Raw genomic sequence first — 21,036 nt, 5'->3', positions numbered from 1 at the left:
ACATGATTTTCACCTCTCATATTGTTCAAAATGTTAAATATTCTGAACATTCTGTTTTGGTAATAGTGTGGAAACAGGAGCATTCTTATACGCTGTTGACATGGATTAAATCAATATAGTTTTTGTAGAGAACAATTTGGCAGAGTCTTGTAAAAGTGAAAATATTTATAGTCTATGACCAGGAAGTCTGTGTAGAAAATCTGCTTTCCATAATGAGGCATACAAACTTTTGTTTGCTATAGCATTTTTTTCTAAGAACAGAATGTTGGAAACAATCTAAAAGTTTACTCATAGAGGTATGGTTTAACAAATTATGATATACTCATGAATGGGATACTATGGAACCATGAAAAAGAAGACCATATTAACCTGAAGAATGTTCATGATATAAAATTAAGTTTTTAAAAAGCCCCAGCAAACTGTAGTACCATTTGCAAAAGGAAGGAAAGAAGGAAAAAGAAGAAAAAAATAGAAAAAAAGACATAGAAATTCTGAAGAGAACTTACTAAAATGTTAGCTATGCAAACTGGAATCATGAGAGTAGAAAAATTTTCCTCTTTAAAACTTTGAAATTTTGAGTTTAAGCAAACAGAAAAGTTAAAACATTATTACAGCTATTGTCCATCTCCCAGCTTTGTCAAATCTTAACATTTTGCCTTGTTTCCATTCTTTTTATTTAAAAAAATCACATAACAATTGAAACTTCTCTGAGCCCCATCTTTGATCCCTAAAGGGATCTGTGATCCAAAGTTATGGGGTTTATTATATCCGTATCTATTTTCACGCCTTTACTTTGTAGGTATGTAGTCATACGGTGTATAGTATTATTTTCAATCCTTATTAAAATGGTACCATATTGCATTCATTCTTCTGTCACTTACTAATTTACTTTTTAAAAAACTCAACATTGTGTTTTTGAGATCTGTCTAATTGATACATGTACTTTAATTAATTTTATGTTTTCTTGGTATCATAGTATATAAAACACAGTGTATCCATTATCTGGATTAATATGCAAGCCACTGTCTATTTCTTTGTTTTCTTGTTTCTTTTTTTGTTTTCCTTTTTTATCTTTTGCTATTACAAACAATGCTAGTTACTAGTATACCCCTCCACGAGCATATGAGCCAGTTTCTCAAATATCTAGAATCTGATTTTCTGTATCTTGGGTATGTGTACCTTCAACTTAATAGGTATTTTCAAATTGTTCTCCGAAGTGGTGATTCTAATTTACATTCTCACCTGCAAACTGAGATTCAGCACTTAACATTATCCACTAAAAATCTTATTGCCAATCTGGTAGGCTGGGAACACTTTGCCATTGTGATTTTAATTTGTATTTCCCTGATTATTACTGAATCTTAGCATTTAAAAACTTACTGGTCTTTCTGTGAATTGCTCATTTTTATTATTAAGCTTTTTTTATTAGAATGTTTTTACTGATTTAATATCAATAATTATATATTCTAGATAGTCATCCTTTGTCTACGGGCTATCTTTTCATTTTGTTTACGGTGTCTTTCACTCTACAACTTTCACTTTTCTTTATAGTTACACTTTATTAATGCAAATATATACAATTTTTTAAATAAAACATTAGAAAATACAAACAATAAAAATAAATGAAGTGGTTGGTTCAATTAGCTCCACAGTCCTACCATTGCTTTTACTGTTTAATTGAGATTTAATGTTAGAAGTACAAAGCCAATCAAGAACTTATGGACACAAATCACACTGAGAGAGGACCCATGGTCTATCCCAATGCACTACTACATCTGAGGTGATAGGAACCATCTAATTGTGCCTCCTATTTTGAAACCTACATTCTACTTTAGAGGTGAACTTTACACCTTAGCTAACAAATAGTTAACAATAATTTGTTAATTTGAGAAAGAAATATACTTTCTCCCTTCAGTGGAGCAATTAATTGCCAAAAAATACCCATTCTTTGTGTTCCAGAACCAAATAAGCCTGATGTGTTAGCTGGGCCATCTTACCTGTATCTGCCCTTCTCACCACCCCTTTTCAGCTCTAGCTTTTCACTGCTCCCAGCTACCAGGCCATGCCTCCTTGCTACCATGCATAACGCCAAGAACAGAAGGATCATATGCTGTGGGTGTCTTCAGCCCATAGTATGTCATCGGGCATGCAGTGGTCAAAAGAGGTTGAGTATAGGGCTGTTCAATAAAAAGTTGTCAATCTTTTGCCTCATGATCTTCTCCTGAAGCTAGCTGGCAAGGCAAAACCATCCTCTCCTCCCTAGCCTCTAACTTTAAATATCAAATGATCATTATCACTGCAACTGCTGTAACTACTGAGACATTCTGATTCTCCAAAACATGAACAGAATATTCCAACACTGGAAAACCCCCAATTGATCATATCTCCTCTTACCTAAATCCTTCCGTCTTTTAAGTTCGTTGATGTTTACATTAATATCTTTCACTGCAGCAAAGGCATCCTCCAGTGCTCTAAAGTCTGGGTGAGAGGGAGGGGTGGAATTCCGGAGTTCACAGATTAATAGGGGGTACTTCATCACTCTCTGAATTGGTTTGATCATCAAAGAGCCCATGTCCAGTAAGTTTGGTTTGCCTCTGCAATAGAGATAAATTAATACCTGTTTCGCAAACATTTGTCTTATTATCTCCTTTTTATTTTTGTGATTTTAATTTTTTTTTATGATGAATCCTGAAACTTTTTTTCACCCTTTTCCCCTTCCATTTGGCTATGTTCAGTTTCTAAATGAAAGCAAGGACAATGGATGGCAAAAAGAAGCAAGGCTGAAAGATCCTACTACTAAACAAAATTTAAAAGAAAATAAGTATATTTGTTCACCTGAAAGAACTCAAAGCATGATTTCCAACCATGTTCCACTTACAGTTTTTTTTAATAATAGGTTTTATAATAATAGTGGGAAACAATTCTAGACTGCATTTCCCATGACAACGAATAAAAATGCATTTTCCTGATGGTATTTTTGTGATTATTAAGTGAGGAGAATAAGTTCATCATTTAAAAATCTAAACATAATTTGTCCTCTTTCTTCTACCAAATTAAGAAGTTGAATTTATAGTGTTTCAGAGGTTCTATCACACTCCCCCAAAGAGATTTATAATAAATGCAACATTCTCTAGATATTGTTAATATCATCACTATCACTAATCATTGCTATTACGCAATGACTTTCCATGACTTTCCATGTGGAATTCTTCTTAGCCCACCGATCTTCAAATGGCTACACAAAAGTGAGCACTCACCCCTGACTCTTCCTTTCGGAGCTTCTGAGATGAGACTAGAGCCATTCCAACTGGCCAAGTAGTTCACAGGAAATGAAAAATCTACCAGCTTGGTCATGCCGTTGTCCAACCCACTGTATTCAATTCATTCAGCCAGAAAGCAGTGATGTCTAATAGCCTCTTTATGCAAGAGGCAAATAAAGAGATACTGTAAATGGAACATGGATGAAAATCGTGTTTTGAGTCCCTTCTGATACACGGATACACTCATTTGTTTTCCTTTAGGTTTTTATTTAGAAGAGAGAGAATATAGACACTGTTTTCAAATCCTGATGGGTGGATTTTTCATTCTTCAATTACTAAGTTTCAAGTACTATATGGGACGACAACAGACCACATAATTGAAATGGTGAAACAGATCTAAAAAGCATTGAACAACATTAGAAAAGTTGCATCATTAGAAAAGATCTGAAGGCACCCTAGAGAGCATCTGTTTGAGCTCTTCATTTGATAAATGAGAAACTAAGGAACTTTGATTATCACATGTAAGTGCACACATGCAGACACACACACACACACACCAGTCACTCTGTCATATGTCCCCATTTTATTTTCATTATAGCACTTATCATTATCTGGAATCATCCTTTTTCTTTATTTACCAGTTTATATTCAATTTCTCTGTCACCAATATATCTCCAGCATGACAAATAGTATTCCCTCAATGAATATTTGTAAACTGAAGCGACAGATTTCTCATATTTTCTGTAATGTGCTGTTATTTTACATTCCACATTTTTTTTTTTAAATTGCACAATGGGCTTTCCTGGTGGCGCAGTGGTTTAGAGTCCGCCTGCCGATGCAGGGGACACGGGTTCATGCCCCGGTCCGGGGAGATCCCACATGCCGCGGAGCGGCTGGGCCCGTGAGCCATGGCCGCTGAGCCTGTGCGTCCGGAGCCTGTGCTCCGCAACGGGAGAGGCCACAACAGTGAGAGGCCCGCGTACTGCAAAAAAAAAAAAAAAAAAAATTTGCACAATGGTGCTGAATTTTATTCCTATGTTGAGAAAATGATTATACTGTAATAGAGACAAAGACTGAATCAAACCAAAAGGCAACATTTTTCAAAGGAAAATCAAAGTAAATGATAAAGGTTTGTGAGGGAGTAAAGAGTTGCTTTTTTTTTAAGTTAAAAAAATTTATTGAAGAACAGTTGATTTACAGTGTTGTGCTAATTTCTGCTGTACAGCAAAGTGACTCAGTTATACGTATTCTTTTCCATTATGGTTTATCACAGGACATTGAATATAGTTCCCTGTGCTAAACAGTAGGACCTTGTTATTTATCCATCCTATATATAATAGTTTGCCTCTGCTAATCTCAAACTCCCAATCCTTCCCTTTCCCTACTCTCCTCCCCCTTGATAACCACAAGTCTGTTCTCTATGTCTGTGAGTCTGTTTCTCTTTCATAGATATGTTCATTTGTGCCGTATTTTAGATTCCACATATAAGTGATATCATGTGGTAATTGTCTTTGTGTTTCTGACTTACTTCACTTAGTATGATAATCTCTAATTGCATCCATGTTGCTGCAAGTGGCATTATTTCATTCTTTTTTATGGCTGAGTAACATTCCATTATATTCCATATATACCATATATATTCCATGTATACGGTATCTTCTTTATCTATTTGTATATTGATGGACATTTATGTTTCCATGTCTTCACTATTGTAAATAGTGCTGCTATGAACATAGGGGTGCATGTATCTTTTCAAATTATAGTTTTGTCTGGATATATGTCCAGGAAGGAGATTGCTGGATCACATAGTAGTTCTATTTTTAGTTTTTTGAGGAACGTCCATACTGTTTTCCATAGTGGCTGCACCAATTTATATCCTCAGCAACAGTGTAAGAGGGTTCCCTTTTCTCCACACCCTCTCCAGCATTTATTATTAGTAGACTTTTTAATCATGGTCATTCTGACTGGTGTGAGGTGGTACCTCATTGTAGTTTTGATTTGCATTTCTCTAATGATTAGTGATGTTGAGCATCTTTTCATATGTCTATTGGTCATCTGTATGTCTTCTTTGGAGAAATGTCTATTTAGGTCTTTTGCCCATTTTTCGATTGGGTTGTTTGTTTGTTGTTTTTTCTTATTGAATTGTATGACCTGTTTGTATATTTTAGAAATTAATCCCTTGTCAGTTGCATCATTTGTAAATATTTTCTCCCAGTCCATAGGTTGTCTTTTTGTTTTGTTTATGATTTCCTTTGCTGTGCAAAAGCTTATAATTTTGATTAAGTCCCATTTGTTTATTTTTGCTTTTATTTCTATTGCATTGGGAGATTGACCTAAGAAAACATTGGTATTATTTATGTCAGAGAATGTTTTGACTATGTTCTCTTATAGGAGTTCTATGGTGTCATGTCTTATACGTAAGTCTTTAAGCCATTTTGAGTTTATTTTTGTGTATGGCATGAGGGTGTGTTCTAACATCATTGATTTACATGCAGCTGTCCAACTTTCCCAACACCACTTGCTGAAGAGACTCTCTTTTCTCCATCGTATATTCTTGCCTCCTTTGTCAAAAAAGAGTTGCTTCGATAGACTTTATCTTGTACTTCCTACCCATTTGCACCAAATCTACTAAGGAAGGGGGAAGGGAAATAAGGAGACAGGGTGACAAAGAGGAAATGAGGGAGAGAGGGAGACAGATATTACTGGTTTCCAAGAAGACTGGGTGAAGTGGTTGGGAAAAAATGTAAATCTATTATGAATACTGAAAATATAATGACTAAAAACATATTTTCTCACTGATGGTATATCAGTAGCCAAACCTTTGGATACGACGGACAACATCTTTCTATATCTTAAACATAAATTCTTCACTAATTTAGACACTTAAGTAGAAATAATTCCTTAAATAAGAACAAGTCAGGAATATGGAAGGTATTAACTTGATTAGAAGAAATCATTATCCTTATGAATAAGATCAGATTTCTTCTGAGTTTTCCTTTTTACTAGCACCAAATATCAGTTTATTTAGTCTTATAAAAATCACTGAAAATACCATCAAAATATAGATGTAATCACACAATTCAATCAAACAAACCTCAATTTTAATAAGATAGCTTATCCGTGTGGCCTATTGTTACATACATATTGAAAAAATTTTAATTACAAAAAAAAATGCCCAGATATATTAAAGAATATACTTGTATCTTTGAGCTGCTCTCCTTTCTTGCTTATCAGGATCCGTCAAAAAACCAACCTAGGGGCTTCCCTGGTGGCTCAGTGGTTGAGAGTCCACCTGCCGATGCAGGGGACACGGGTTCATGCCCCGGTCCTGGAGGATCCCACATGCAGTGGAGCGGCTGGGCCCGTGGGCCATGGCCGCTGAGCCTGCGCGTCTGGAGCCTGTGCTCCGCAACGGGAGAGGCCACAACAGTGAGAGGCCTGCGTACTGCAAAAAACCCCCAAAATCCAACGAAACAAACAAAAAAAACCAACCTAGAAAACATAGGCAGAACACTCTATGACATAAATCACAGCAAGATCCTTTTTGACCCACCTCCTAGAGAAATGGAAATAAAAACAAAAATAAACAAATGGGACCTAATGAAACTTAGCTTTTACACAACAAAGGAAACCATAAACAAGACCAAAAGACAACCCTCAGAATGGGAGAAAATATTTGCAAATGAAGGAACTGACAAAGGATTAATCTTCAAAATATACAAGCAGCTCATGCAGCTCAATATCAAAGAAACAACCCAATCCAAAAATGGGCAGAAGACATAAACAGACATTTCTCCAAAGAAGATATACAGATTGCCAACAAACACATGAAAGGATACTCAACATCACTAATTATTAGAGAAATGCAAATCAAAACTACAATGAGGTATCAGCTCACACCAGTCAGAATGGCCATCATCAAAAAATCTACAAACAATAAATGCTAGAGAGGGTGTGGAGAAAAGGGAACCCTCTTGCACTGTTGGTTGGAATGTAAATTGATACAGCCACTATGGAGAACAATATGGAGGTTCCTTAAAAAACTAAAACTAGAACTACCATATGACCCAGCAATCCCACTACTGGGCATATACCCTGAGAAAACCATAATTCAAAAAGAGTCATGTACCGCAATGTTCATTGCATCACCATTTACAATAGCCAGGACAGGGAAGCAACCTAAGTGTCCATTGACAGATGAATGGATAAAGATGTGGCACATATATACAATGGAATAGTACTCAGCCATAAAAGAAAATGAAATTGAGTTATTTGTAGTGAGGTGGATGGACCTAGAGTCTGTCACACAGAGTGAAGTAAGTCTGAAACAGAAAAACAAATACTGTATGCTAACACATATAAATGGAATCTAAAAAAAAAAAAGTTCTGATGAACCTAGGGACAGGACAGGAATAAAGACACAGACGTAGAGAATGGGCTTAAGGATATGGGGAGGGGGAAGGGTAAGCTGGGACAAAGTGAGAGAGTGGCATGGACATATATACACTACCAAATGTGAAATAGATAGCTAGTAGGAAGCACCTGCATGGTACAGGGAGATCAGCTCGGTGCTTTGCAACCACCTAGAGGGGTGGGATAGGGAGGGTGGGAGGGAGATGGAAGAGGCAGGGGATATGGGGATATACATATATATAGAGCTGATTCACTTTGTCATACAGCAGAAGCTATCACAACACTGTAAAGCAATTATACTCCAATAAAGATATTAAAAAAAAAAACCTAGACCTTTTAGTTCTGTCCAGATCTTATCATTACTTCTTTTTCTATCACTCTTTGGCATCAAAGTTCTATTCTCTCCCTTTTACGTTTCAAATGACAATAATAACAATAATAAATGATGACTGTTTCTCTTAAAAGCATCACAGATGCGAATATTAAAAAAGCTTTTCTCAAAAAAGAGAAATCTCCCAGACACCTTTGTCTTCAGATAAGCATGGTGGACAGTTGCCCAAGTGATGAGCAATGATGTTCTGACATCTACATCACACAGACAAGCAATATGGTAGAAAAGATAGAGGATGTGTTCCTAGATAATGACACTCCAGGCATTCAGTGCCACAACGCTCACCCCATCTAATCCCTCCCAGTAAGACTGAGTTCTGACCACTGTGCCAGGCAGATGAGTCTTATGTGTGATATAACCCAGTTCAGCCAAGCAGCCAATTATCACATGCCTCCCCCGCAAAAAGTAACCAAATGCACAATTCCCCATACATATTGTGCTGAAAACTAAGGTAGTTATTAATTTGTAATTCTGTTTCATATTCCTCTATCTTATCATGAATACTTTGGCAAATATTTAGTACCGAAAGTAGCTACACTAATCTCCTTACAAATTATTATTGGAACATTACAAAGTTAAGTAAACACAGCTGGCTTTGTTTTAGCAGGATCCAGTTTTGCTATAAAGAGCTTTGCATCAAGTACAAGAAAACAGTTGCAAAATGAAAATTAAAATGATATTTAAACAATGTAAAAACTGTGATGAAAACAGAAAAAAATCAGATATACCTCAACATTGAGGTATATCTATATTTCTTAATTTGAGGGAGAAAATGAAGGAAAACTAATCATGTAACTATTGATCATATTACTTTGAATTTCCTCTATTTTATGGCCACAATATCTTAAATTTAATATTTAGTTTATAGAAGCCACAAACCATCTATACTGTTACTGAATTTTTTTTCAATTTACTCTCCTTTTAAAACATCACAAGTCAACTTTAGGGGAAACTGCATATTGCTATGCAAATAATAAGCAAATAACACTTGTCATAATTTTAAAATTGCTTTGAAAACAAATACAGAACTACTAACAAATTTTAGAAACTGTAAAGGAGATGAGCAAATGGTAGTTGATATAGCAGACCAGAAAGAACCAGTAATATGGAGAAGCATTTATTTAATCACTCCTCCAAAAGTTCATTAACTAGAGTCTTTGAGACCTATGGAAGTGAAAGGAGAGGGACATGGGAATTAGAATGAGAAGGACTAGTTAAAAACCTGGTTAAGAAACAGCATAATTCTTAAGGTGCTACACAAATGGCACCTTGAGATCATTTGGAAGACTAAAGAAGAGCTCTTGGAAATTAAAAGGATAATAGCAGAAATAAAAACTCACAAGTGTTGGAGAAAATGTTCAGGAACTTTCCAGAGAGAAGAGCAAAAATACAAAAATGGAAGAAAGTATAAGAAAATTAGAAGACCAGTCTAGGAGTTCCAATATCAAAATAATAAGAGTCCCAGAAAGAGAGAACAGAACACATGGGGAGGAAATCATCTATGAAATAATTCAAGGAACATGAGTTAGCAGGTTGAAAGAACTCACTGAGTACACAGCACAATGGATGAAATGGACTCACCTTGGAATGTATAAAACTTCAAATTATCGGGGACAGAGTAAAGCCTACAATCCTTCAGGGAAACATATAAACTAAACAGTTAAAAACGAACAATTAGGAATCATTTTCATTTCTTGTAGCAATACTGAAAGTTAGAAACAATGGAGAATTACCTTTATATTCTGAAGATGAATGATTTTCAATTTAGAATTCTATACGAAATCAAACTATATAAATCAAGTGTGAGGGTAAAATAAAGGCATTTTTGATATAAAAGTTCTTAAAATTTTCCTTCCCATGCATTCTTTGATGAATAGGGGAAAATATTGCAGGATGTCCTCTACAGCAGGACAGGAGAGAGGCAAAGAGAAAGTCTAGATGATGGGAGGGGAGTTCCTAAAAGACAGTAATGCCCAGTGTCATCAGTCCAAACTCAAAAGATCAGAAGGCTCTGGGAGAGGCTTTTACAAGGAGATGAAATTGATAGCATACAAATTCACCTGGCTGTCTTCAAGATGACTGGCTGTGAGTTCAGCATTAATGATTAGTACAAAGAAAATTAAGGAGGGAAAAAAAGGCAATAGATAACTCCCAGAAAAACAAGTAATCCATTTATTCCAAGGTTTAACTCTGAAATTTATTCACGTATAATAATTCAAGCACTGATTATTGTTCTAATTCAAATTACAATGTAACTCCACAGGGAGAATGGTGAGATGGGATGCGTGTGTGCGTGTGTGTGTGTGCGTGTGCGCGTGCGCGTGCGTGCGTGTGCGCGTAGTGGAGATCGGGTAGGGAAGAGAGAGAGATTCTTGTCTTCCATAGCGGGAAGTCAATACACAATACCTAAAAAGGAAAAGCCAAATTTTATCGGAGTCATGAAGATAAATACCAAAATAGTCAACTAAAATGTGTGAAAATGTTGTGTTCGGTGAGGAGCATTTAGGGGCAGGTAGAAGAGGAGACTACTATTTTTCTTTTCTTTCTAATTAAAAGAAAATTTTTATTGGAGTATAGTTGATTTACAATGTTGTGTTAATTTCTGCTGTACAGCAAAGTGATTCAGTTATACACATATATACATTCTTTGTTATATTCTTTTCCATTATGCTTTATCCCAGAATATTGAATATAGTTCCCTGTGCTATACAGTAGACTACTATTTTTCTTAAATCCTGTAGAACTATTTGGCTTTTTAAACCATGGGTAGATATAATTTTAACAAAAGAGAAAGTTTTTAAAGAAAGAAACATTCAAGAATATTCAAGAAAATTCTGAAAAGGAATAATACTGAGCTGAGATTAGTTATACCTGATATTAAAATATAAAGCTGCAAAAATGAAAGCAGTTTGGTATGGGTACATATATGGGCAAATGGAAATCAAACACAAAGTAGAAAATAAAGAAATAAATACAAATATGTATGGAAATTATGTGGTAAATATGACATTCCTACTCAGTGGAAGAAAGGAACCACTCAATATCAGGTATTGTGATAATTAGCTTGTCATATAAAAAAATAATAAAAATGGATTCTTTACACCAAAATAATTTCTAGATAGATCAAAGATTTAAATGTTAAAAATGAAATTATACAAGATCTTGGTGAAAAAATGGGATTACGGTTTAAAAACAAACTCAGGGTTTCTAAGTGAGATACAAAATCCAAAAGCTACAATAGAAAAAAGTGATAAATCTATTTTAAAATTTAGCTCTGTAAAACTGTATGGATAAAAATGAAAACAGAAGCAACTATACACTATGTTAAAAGTCAAGTGATAATCTGGAAAAATTACTCATAGTACATAAGATAGAAAAAAGGATAATACACTTGCTAATTAAAGAGCCATCATCAATCTTTTAGAAAAAGATAAACATCTCGGTAAAAGCGAACAATCAATAAAAAAGATAATTCATTGGAGGTGAAATACAAATTGTTAAACACAAGATTATTTTTAGTGATAATGAAAACAATACAATGCTACTTTTGGCCTATTACATTGCCATAAGTTGTAAGGATGCAAACATTAATTTTATCTAGTGCTAGCAAGTAGTAGATAAATGGACAACTCATATATGGTAGTGGGACTATAAATTAGTTCAACTTTTCTTAAATTATCTGGCAATAAGTATCAAAAGCCCTTTGGTCTAGCAATTCCACTTTTAGAAATCCATCCAAAGAAAATAATTAAACTATTATTCAAAGATCATGTATAAGAATGAACACGTAAAGTCAATCTTTGCAAGACAGACACACTTCAAGTATCTGGAAGGGTTTGGTAAACTAAATTATGGTATATACATCAGATAGAATAGTATGCAGTCATAAAGCAATGTGGATTTATGTTTACTGACATAGAGAGATGCTCATGATGTATTGATAAAGAGGTAGCAAGTTGACATACAGGAAATATATAGCTGTCCTATTTTAGTCAACATGTGTCTGTGTAGAGAAAACCATTGCAGGGAAGTAAGGGACTCATGTGATGTTAAAATGGAATGTGACTACCAATTGTCTTCTGTGTCCTCATTTTGATTTTCTATGTTTTCAGTGTTTCTTCAATAATTTTAAAAATACAAAACTTAAGAAAAAATAACATAACATTTTGAGATTGATTGAAACACTGAGATCCAAAGGTGGAAATGAAACCCTGAGATCCAAAGGTGGAAATAACTGGTCAGGCAGAGAAACATATAGAGAAGTATAAATATTGAAGATAAAACAGTGTATTTCTGGAGGTACATTTAGAATAGGTATATTTTTCTTGCTTTAGAACATGGGACTTGTATCCCATGCTTTGGGGGAGACCCTTTGGTGGAAGATTCTATGACTCTTGTCACTTTGATACTGTTTTGATGTTTTCATAAGATTATAATTCAAAGTAAACATTTTAGAAAATTTAAATGTCTTTGCCTTTCTCTGTACTTTTTAAAATGCAGATTGTGAAAAAAAGACAGTTTTCAGCTTCCATAAGTAAGACATTTTTTTGAAGCCATTTTAAAACCCACATCTCATAAATGCACTACTCTGGTTGCGACATTCTTGGCCTTAGCTACTAAGGAGCCCAACAATTACATAGCATTTGACATTGCCTTTTGCTTTTTTAGGTAGCAGCGTCTGTGCCTCCTTTCCTGAATGAGAGAAACAGGAAGGAAAATAACTCATGGCAAACGTGGCTTTGATGTTCATGCAGCCACACGCTATGACTCTTCATCCTATTTTCGAGTTCTTGATGTATAGGATGGGTTAGAGGGGGGCATAAGCAGCCTGCTAACACCCACACAACAGGACTGCCGCAGAAGCCAGTGCAATTTTTTAAGCAAGCATTTCAATACAAGGTGCTGTTTGTTTCAAGTATTCTGTATGTAGGAGCCTGTGCACGCTAATGTATTAAAAGATTTGCTCACTTTCCTTCTCTGAATCTCTCTTTCTGTCTGTCTCTGTCTCTCAATCTTTGGTTATAAAGACCTAAGCTCTAGGAAAAGAAATCTAAGTATTGGGTTGGCCACAACGTAGGTTTGGGTTTCTCCGTAGCATCGTTATGTGTAGCATACATCATATGTGTAGCATACATTGTATGTGTAGAATAGATGTGTAGCATATGAAGTTCTTCTCTCATTCCCCAGCTCTGTGAATCTCCAGTCCTAGGCACGATGCCAGGGCCACAGGCTTTATAATGAGACAGCCATCCCCCACCCCTCCAATACCATCAACTGTCATTGAAGAGGAGCCAGGAAAGCTCTGGTGTGTGAAAGGACCAAAAGGCCCTATTCTATTATACTCCTCTTCAAATTCAAATGGTCTTGAACAAATCTAATCATATCTGTTTATACTATAGGATATTTTTTTCCTTTTGAAAGAAAAGGCTTATAAAGTGAGAGAACTGGGTGCTTGTTTGGCATGCCAAAAACTAACTTCTCAGCTTGGCTGAGGTATAAAACCTTAGTCTACAGGTCTCCTGTATGATGCCTGATTCTTCCACCTCACCCTGGAATTCTGTCTTTCCTCAAGGTTGCTCTGCACCAAAGCATGAATGGCAGATATTTACAGCTTAAGTTAATATAAGTTTTATTTTGTAAAGTTTGTATTGTTGTAAAGTTTCAGGAGTTTAGAATGTACGCACACGCACACACACACACACGCACAAGCAGACTAGGAACTCAGGACTTTAGATAGCTCCTGACCATGCTAAGGCAAACATGTGCTTTTTTAAGTCCTGGTAAATTTGACTTCATATTCAAATCAATATCATCTTTTCAATATTAGTCAGACTAGACATGCTGTTCTATAAAAATGGACATCTTGCAAAGTATGTGTATGTGTGTGTTGCTTTTATAAGATAATTTCTATATTGTCCTAGTAACCAATTATTTCATCTTAATATTTCATTTTCATGCTATGTATGTGTGTGTATGATTTTTTTCTCTGTAAATCAGAGTCCAAATCAGAAGAAACAGAATATTTTACTGTAATGCATAAGGAAGCTTTTCTTTTATATGTTAATCTATGTAACCTTCAAAAACATTATGGTATCAATCTGAGACTTTTTAGACTAATGTTGTCCTTAGGAAGAAATATTTTTGGACACATTAAAGTGATTCCTAAACATGTGTGTGACAAGCAGTTCCCAAAGAGTTCCTGGCACCAAAAACTTGTGACTTAAGTAAATTATATCCCAAGATTCTTCTAAAAAGTTTAATAAGGTACACATAATAATAATTTAATATGTAAGATCATCTCAGACAAATTGGAAATAAATGCACCAATAATATCTAGGGTAAATGTCTTTGCAATCTTGACTTATTAAAAGCGATGAATATCATTGTAAAAACTAAAAATTCTGATTTGCACAGAAATATTCATCAGCTTTTCCCCATGATTTTAACATTTGATATCTATTATTTAAACAAAAGTACTTACTCTTGCATGTATATTTTCCTGTAAGAAAAGGAAAAAAAAAAGTAAATTCATGTAAATTGAGATATTTGAGGTAATAAGCAAACATTATATAAGTTTTAAATTTTTATTATGTAAAATAATGTAATAAGTCATTTTCATGAAGGTTTTATAGAATTAGTTTTATAATATCCCTAAAACTTTATTTTAGTATGTATCCACCATATTTGTTTCACACTTTGTATAAGGTTTAAAAACTGTTGATTCAGATTATAGTTAGTAAATTTTAGTCATTTGAAAATGGATTTAAATGTTAATCTTTGTTTATATTATGAAATAAAAATCTATTAAACATAGTAATTAGGAGAAATTGAGATAAGATTACAAAGGAAAGTGTTACTGACTTGCAGAAAGCTACTGTCAAGTGCTTTATAATATCTCTGTCTATAGTGTTTTTTATATATATAGATAGCTAGATAGATTATAAACAATTCACCTATTCAATTAGATAATTCCCATAAAAACTTTCACTCGGCATTGCTAGCTGTTGTGGCTTCCATTTTGCTCAAGCAAAACTAAAGTCCTTCCAAGGCAACGCGATCTGCCTCTACTTCCATGTCTTCTCTACCTCATTTCCCATAGTTCAGCTACTCTCCCCATCTGTGGCAACTGCACGCCTCCTTGCTCTTTTCAAAGCGCAGGCTCCTGCCTCGAGGTCCTTGCGCTTGCCTGACTGCCCTTCCTCCAGATATCTATATGGCTCCTTCCTTATCTCCCTCAGGTCTTTGTTCAAATGCCCCTGCCCAGTGATGCTTTCCCTGACCAGCCTCTTAAACATTGTACCTGCCTCCCACTGTACTCTTGATTCTCATTCCCTGCTTTATTTCTCCCCATAACGCTTTGTCACTTTCTAATATACTATATGTTTATTTGGTTTCTTGTCTATCTCTCCGCTCCCCGATGCCAAGGAGGGCAAGGATTTATCCTTGCTTTGTTCTCCGTTGTAGCCCCAGTACCTGAAAAACGGACTGGCACACAGTAGCACAAAACGTATTTGTCAAATTAATTAATTTAACAATAAAAAAGTGGGAATCTTTCAAGTTAAATTTCAAGAATAAAGGAGATAGGAACTTCTCTCTGAAAGCCTCATGTGGCTATAGAGAAATAAAGTAACAACCTGTATTAATAAACTGATCACCTTGACCTCTGGTTTCCAGTTTTCTGGAACACAATGAATGTTTTCAATACAAAAAAAATGTCGTGATCCCATCACATCATAGTAGATGGTCTTTTCATATTCAATGATTGAGAAAAAATTCAATAACTACCTATGCTGAATTTCATAAATTTTCATGGGCTTAATTAAAAAAAATTAATCCCAGTACTTTATATATGTGGAAAACAATGGTATACATATATGTATAGCAAGTATCCCTTCGCTCTCCAGACAGTGTATGAATGGATCCCTAGACATCTTGAAATAACTAGGTTTTGCTGAATCCAAGACCTCCCAGTTGGGAATCCAACAGAGTTTTATAAATTTTTAAAAATCAGTAGGTGCTACAATTTCAAACAATTATTAACTGTTGTTTGAAGATCTCTTCTATCTCAATGAAAGAAAGTACACCACCACTACCCTCCTGCCCAGTATTTCTTTCCATTCATTTTCTTTAAGCTCACATTCTTTCCTCAATTTCTATCCCCTTCTATTAAGGAATTTCCTTTTCTTATTTTGCTCTGCAAGTCATAGATCAGAAAATTTGGGATGGAAGTTGAATAAAAATAAGAATGCAGTTTTCTATGAAAACAAACAAGTGAAAGATGCAATCACTTTGGAAGCAAAACACATACTTTGAAGTTGAAAGAAAAGATTGTTCTTCTAACTCCTAGAGAAGACATGGAAAATTTTTTCTCTTTCTATTCCATTTACTTCAACCAGAAAAAACCTCCATATTATAACATATATTAAACACTGTGTTTAATGTAAATATAACATTTTATGAAAAGGAACCTGAGGTTTTCCAACAGTGGAATAGTGGCATTATGTTATAACATCTCCTTTTTATTTGCTTATCATTTAAAAAAATCTCCCTTTTAGGCTAAAACTTTCCAGAAGTTAACCCCAGCCAAGGACATTTCAGGAAGGACAAAGTTAAATTGGGTCCATTTACCCCTTTGGGGGGTAAAGTAACAATATATCCACCACCCCACCTTACACCCTCATGGGGTCATTATAATTTGACTCACAGTTAACAATAGTTTTTTCATGACTATTCCGTTAAGGATTATCATCTTTGTTCAAACATGATGTCATGTAATAAAGAACTGAAAGAGTTTCCAAAAGTGATTTTAATTTTTACTTGGAACACCCCACTAGAATAATATTAAGAAATATAAACTGTGGTGGACAAATTGAAATCTATTCCTTTGATGTCATGTTGCATGAGCTTTTAGCTTCCCTGAATGGAAAATCTATAGCAGTAATATAAGCAGCCACAGCACCCAGATGACTAGGAGTTAGAAGTTTTCCTCCTGAGGATGGTGGCCTCTGTTAGGAAGAAGAAAAACGTAGATAAATTTATAACAGCTAGACATGAAGTTAGAAATGCATCTTCCGGTTACCTACCAAAAAACTTGGAAAAGCCTCTTCATTCTTTTTCTATTACAAATAAACAAATCTTTAGGGCCTCTGAAAGGCATCAGGGATTTGGTGGTATTTATAACTAGGAAAACAGATAAAGGAGGCTGCAGACAGACTATTCTAATTATAGCTACACTTGCATTCACAGCTATTCTATTTTTCACTTTCCTCATGCAGAGCAGAAACCTTAAATAACCCCAAAGAGGCTAAGTAAGTAGGCATTTAGCAAATAATTTCCATAAGTTTAGAAACTGTATTAAATCAGTATTTCATGTAATCTTACAGGTCACTAATGTGACGCTGTAAATACTCCTTGTGGAATAAATAAAAAACTTGCAGACTTCCAATTTATAAGCTGTAGATGCAGATGTGGGATTGTGCTTCTAGATTGTTTTAGTCTTTACTTTCTTAAGGTTTCTAAACCCTGAAATTACTGCTTAGATTGTATCTATAGTAATGAAAACAGCCTGTGTGCTTCAGGGAAAGCAGTGGGTACCATGGGCATGATTTCTTCTAAAGTAGATCTTCACTGGAGTGTGTGTCCATGATCACCCAAGGGTGCTTGTTAAAGTGAAGATTCATGGAGTGGACCCCCAGCAATCCTAATTTTTTTTTGGTCTGGAGCAGAGCATAGGCAGTTGCACTTTTATTACACATCCCTGGTGGGTCCAAAGTAGGGAAACTCACACACAAAGAAACATTGCCCAAACGTTTCAAAGGGATTCAAAATTATTTTCTGGATACCAATATTATTTGCTCTTTTGAAAGATAATGGGCTTCAAAGAATAGCCAAATGTTATGACCTCAAGTCTCTTGGTTACAGAACCAGGAAATCTCTCTACTCTCCTTTTGGAAGTTAGTCTTGAACCTCACCGTGACAGCTTCTGGTGTGTTATTTAAATTAACTCTTGTATTATTATTAAGCTTTCCAGATGGTTTTGTTTATCTACCAACTAGAAGGTATGTTCCCAGGAGGCAAGAACTATGTTTATATATTAGAAAAAAAAAAGATATTTTCAACATTATCTAGTACCTATAATAAATATTTATTAGGCCCTCAATAAACATTTAAATTTTGGATAAAATGCAACTTCTGTTGCTTTAAAATCTGCTTTAACGTCTGAGGCACGGAGCCACCTTCTTCATGGGTACTGCTTCAAATCCAGTTGTTCCAATACCCCCCAGCATGGTAGAAAATGGAGGCCACACCTAATATTCATTAGAAATTGGCAACTGTGCTTGGGCTCCGTTATTTAGCCACAAGGAAAAGGCAGAGCCCCAGTAATAGCTTTGACTGATTACTTGGCAAGGGAAACCAAGCCCTTGGGGTGTTCCAGACTCTCTTTGGCCTATAAACCTGTTTGAAAACCTGTTTCTCAGAATTTAAAGCTTAACTCAATTGAGGTCAGTGTCACAGTAATGTCAATAATTCTCCTGCTTTCAGTTATCAGGCAGACCAGTACGATTCATCATTAACTTTATTTTCATGGAAAGGCAATTTTGGGAAAAATAGCTCTAATTTAAACTTTTTTATTTTGACTTTCTTTCCCTTAAGAAATAGTCCTGCCAATATTACTTCCTCTGGATTTTGTGTTTTCCTAAACCTTAGCACCTTCCAATGCCTGAAATGATTCCCTCATAGCAGAACGGGGCAGAATATACAATATTTGGGACATCACCAGGACAAGAATTTAAAGCTTTCAGAAAAAGATCAAATAAGCCTTTGGGTCTGAAAGTAATTTTCAGTAATTGGGATTTTATGAAGTTTCCAAATTACTTCTGCTTTAGCTGTTTTAGCGGGGTATGGTACTGAGCTACACTGCCTGATGGAATATTCTGGCACGGTTAATTTCTTTCTCTTAGGAGTCAACAGCTTAATGAATAATAAACTATTGTTCATCTCCCTCTGAACAGACAGCTCCACTTCTGGTCAGCTGTCAGAAGCATTTGCCCAAATAAATTAACTACATCCTCTCCCTGTGTGGACCTCTAGACCTGGGGCTGGGGTTAGAGTGACGATTCAAGGTTCTACTTGTTCACTTGCTATAAGATTTCTCTCTTTTATTTCTGGAAACTGAAGAAGGAAAATGGCTCAAGATAGACATTAATTAGATTAGATCTTGCCACTAGTTTAAGGTAGGAAAGGTGTTCATTCACACCCAGAATAACGCTATTATTTCTTCCTTGGACAAAGCACCTGTAAATTTAGAAGATGTTGCTTCTAATATATGAATTTATTAAGATGGCTACAACTTCAAACTTTATGGTTTATCTAAATTGATTTGCTAACATTGAACTAAACAGCAATAATGGAGAAATAGTGAACTGGAACTACTCATCACATATTATCTTTAAGAATCACCTGATCATATTGAGCTGCTTGTGGGCACGGTTTAAGTATGATTTATTTTTGTATTTTCAGGACCCAGATCTATGCTCATTACAGCACAGGTGCTAAATAAATGCTTGCGATTTAGTGACTTGAAATTGTTACTTTTCCGCAGCATGAAAATGGTTAAAGAACTGCAATAACTTAATGGCCAGTAGAGGGCGATAAAGTTAATTTTAAGAAATTTGTAGGGCCCAGTTTAAACCCATCTTCAGTCCCAGTTCTAGCCTGGAAAGGCTTTTCTCCAGAGTAGTCTCATTTAGCCTCCTGATTTCACTTTAATTCAGTTGTACCACATTAGACCCCCCTTTCTGCCCCCGCCCCTGCAATAGAGTATATAAAAGGGGAGGATCAGACTGGTTGGTGTGTGTTGATTTATACACCATAGCTTTCTCTGCTTGGTTAATTCTTAGCTTAATCAAGACCATTTGACAATGGATAACCTTTAGAGGTGAAAAACCACAATAGAGCCACTGGGTAAGATGTGGAGTAGGGAGGACATTTTGGCTTTAAGCTTCATTCGGTAGAAAACTGGAGATACAGTAAGATACTAATTCCATTTAAAAGAACCCAAGCACATGTTCATATTTATGTGTATAAATAAGATCAGAAAAAAATGCAAACTATGGTTTTTAATTCATGGTTAGCAAGGAATTAATACATGGAATAGTAAGGGTTTTTATCTTATTCATGCTTTCTTATCTTTTTTTCAGATTTTTTTTTTTTTTTTTTTGGCCGTACACACGGCTTGTAGGATCTCAGTTCTCCGAGCAGGGATTGAACCTGGGCCACAGCACTGAAAGCCCGGAACCCTAACCAGTAGGCCACCAGGGAACTCCCTTTTTCAGATTTTTATAGTGAATAGATATTTCTCCCAGATTAAAAATAATTACATTAGGTAGCACTTCCCACCAACAATTTAGAGATGAGGAAGGAAGGCGTGACTAACTTTCCTGAAACTAACTTTAACAGGGCCTGACTTGTCTTTGCCAATCTCCCCTCCTTCCCCACAGTGAGTTTGGGGGATGGCAAGGGCCATTCAGAGGGTCATGGGACATCCCACTAACTTTATTATTCCACGTGTTCCTGTGACCACGGTGACACAGGCTGTTTCACATATTACTTGACCTAGGTGGGAGCAGGAAAGTAACAACAGCTTTAAGAGGGGCTTTTCTTCTACATTTCATTTTTTGATATTGCATTTTTCTGTCTCTACAGAGCCCCGTATCTTTCCCATGTTATTTTTAGTCATCCTTGCAGGGAAAAAAACCAAGTCAATCAGGGTTTCTGGCATGTCAGCTTTTCATGAAGAGAACACAAAGTAGAGCTCCCAGCAAGCCTCATAAAACATAGGATTTATGGGAGACCTTTCATCTACATCCAGTTAAAATGTTCCCTGCTAGGTGACTGAGAGTGCATGGAAATCATTTGAAAAGCCCTTACTTTTTTTTTTTTTTTTTTTTTTTTTGCAGTACGCAGGCCTCT

At 35.5% G+C, this 21,036-nt stretch overlaps 1 protein-coding gene across 1 annotated transcript in view; it reads right to left on the bottom strand.

Annotated features, from left to right (window-relative positions):
- ARHGEF38 (Rho guanine nucleotide exchange factor 38) overlaps nt 1-21,036 on the bottom strand; it is a 151,295-nt gene that overhangs the window by 33,555 nt on the left and 96,704 nt on the right. Inside the window, exons 5-6 of the mRNA XM_029234718.1 lie at nt 14,546-14,563; nt 2,395-2,594 (exon numbers count right to left, since the gene is read on the bottom strand). Coding sequence (XP_029090551.1) covers nt 2,395-2,594; nt 14,546-14,563 — 218 coding nt within the window. The remainder of the gene's footprint in view (nt 1-2,394; nt 2,595-14,545; nt 14,564-21,036) is intronic.

This window comes from Monodon monoceros, unplaced genomic scaffold (assembly GCF_005190385.1).
Source record: "Monodon monoceros isolate NGI ecotype Baffin Bay Population unplaced genomic scaffold, NGI_Narwhal_1 Super_Scaffold_20, whole genome shotgun sequence".
NCBI lineage: Eukaryota > Metazoa > Chordata > Mammalia > Artiodactyla > Monodontidae > Monodon > Monodon monoceros.
The sequence above is the reverse complement of the archived record's forward strand: the minus strand, read 5'-3'. Positions and strand labels throughout refer to the sequence as shown.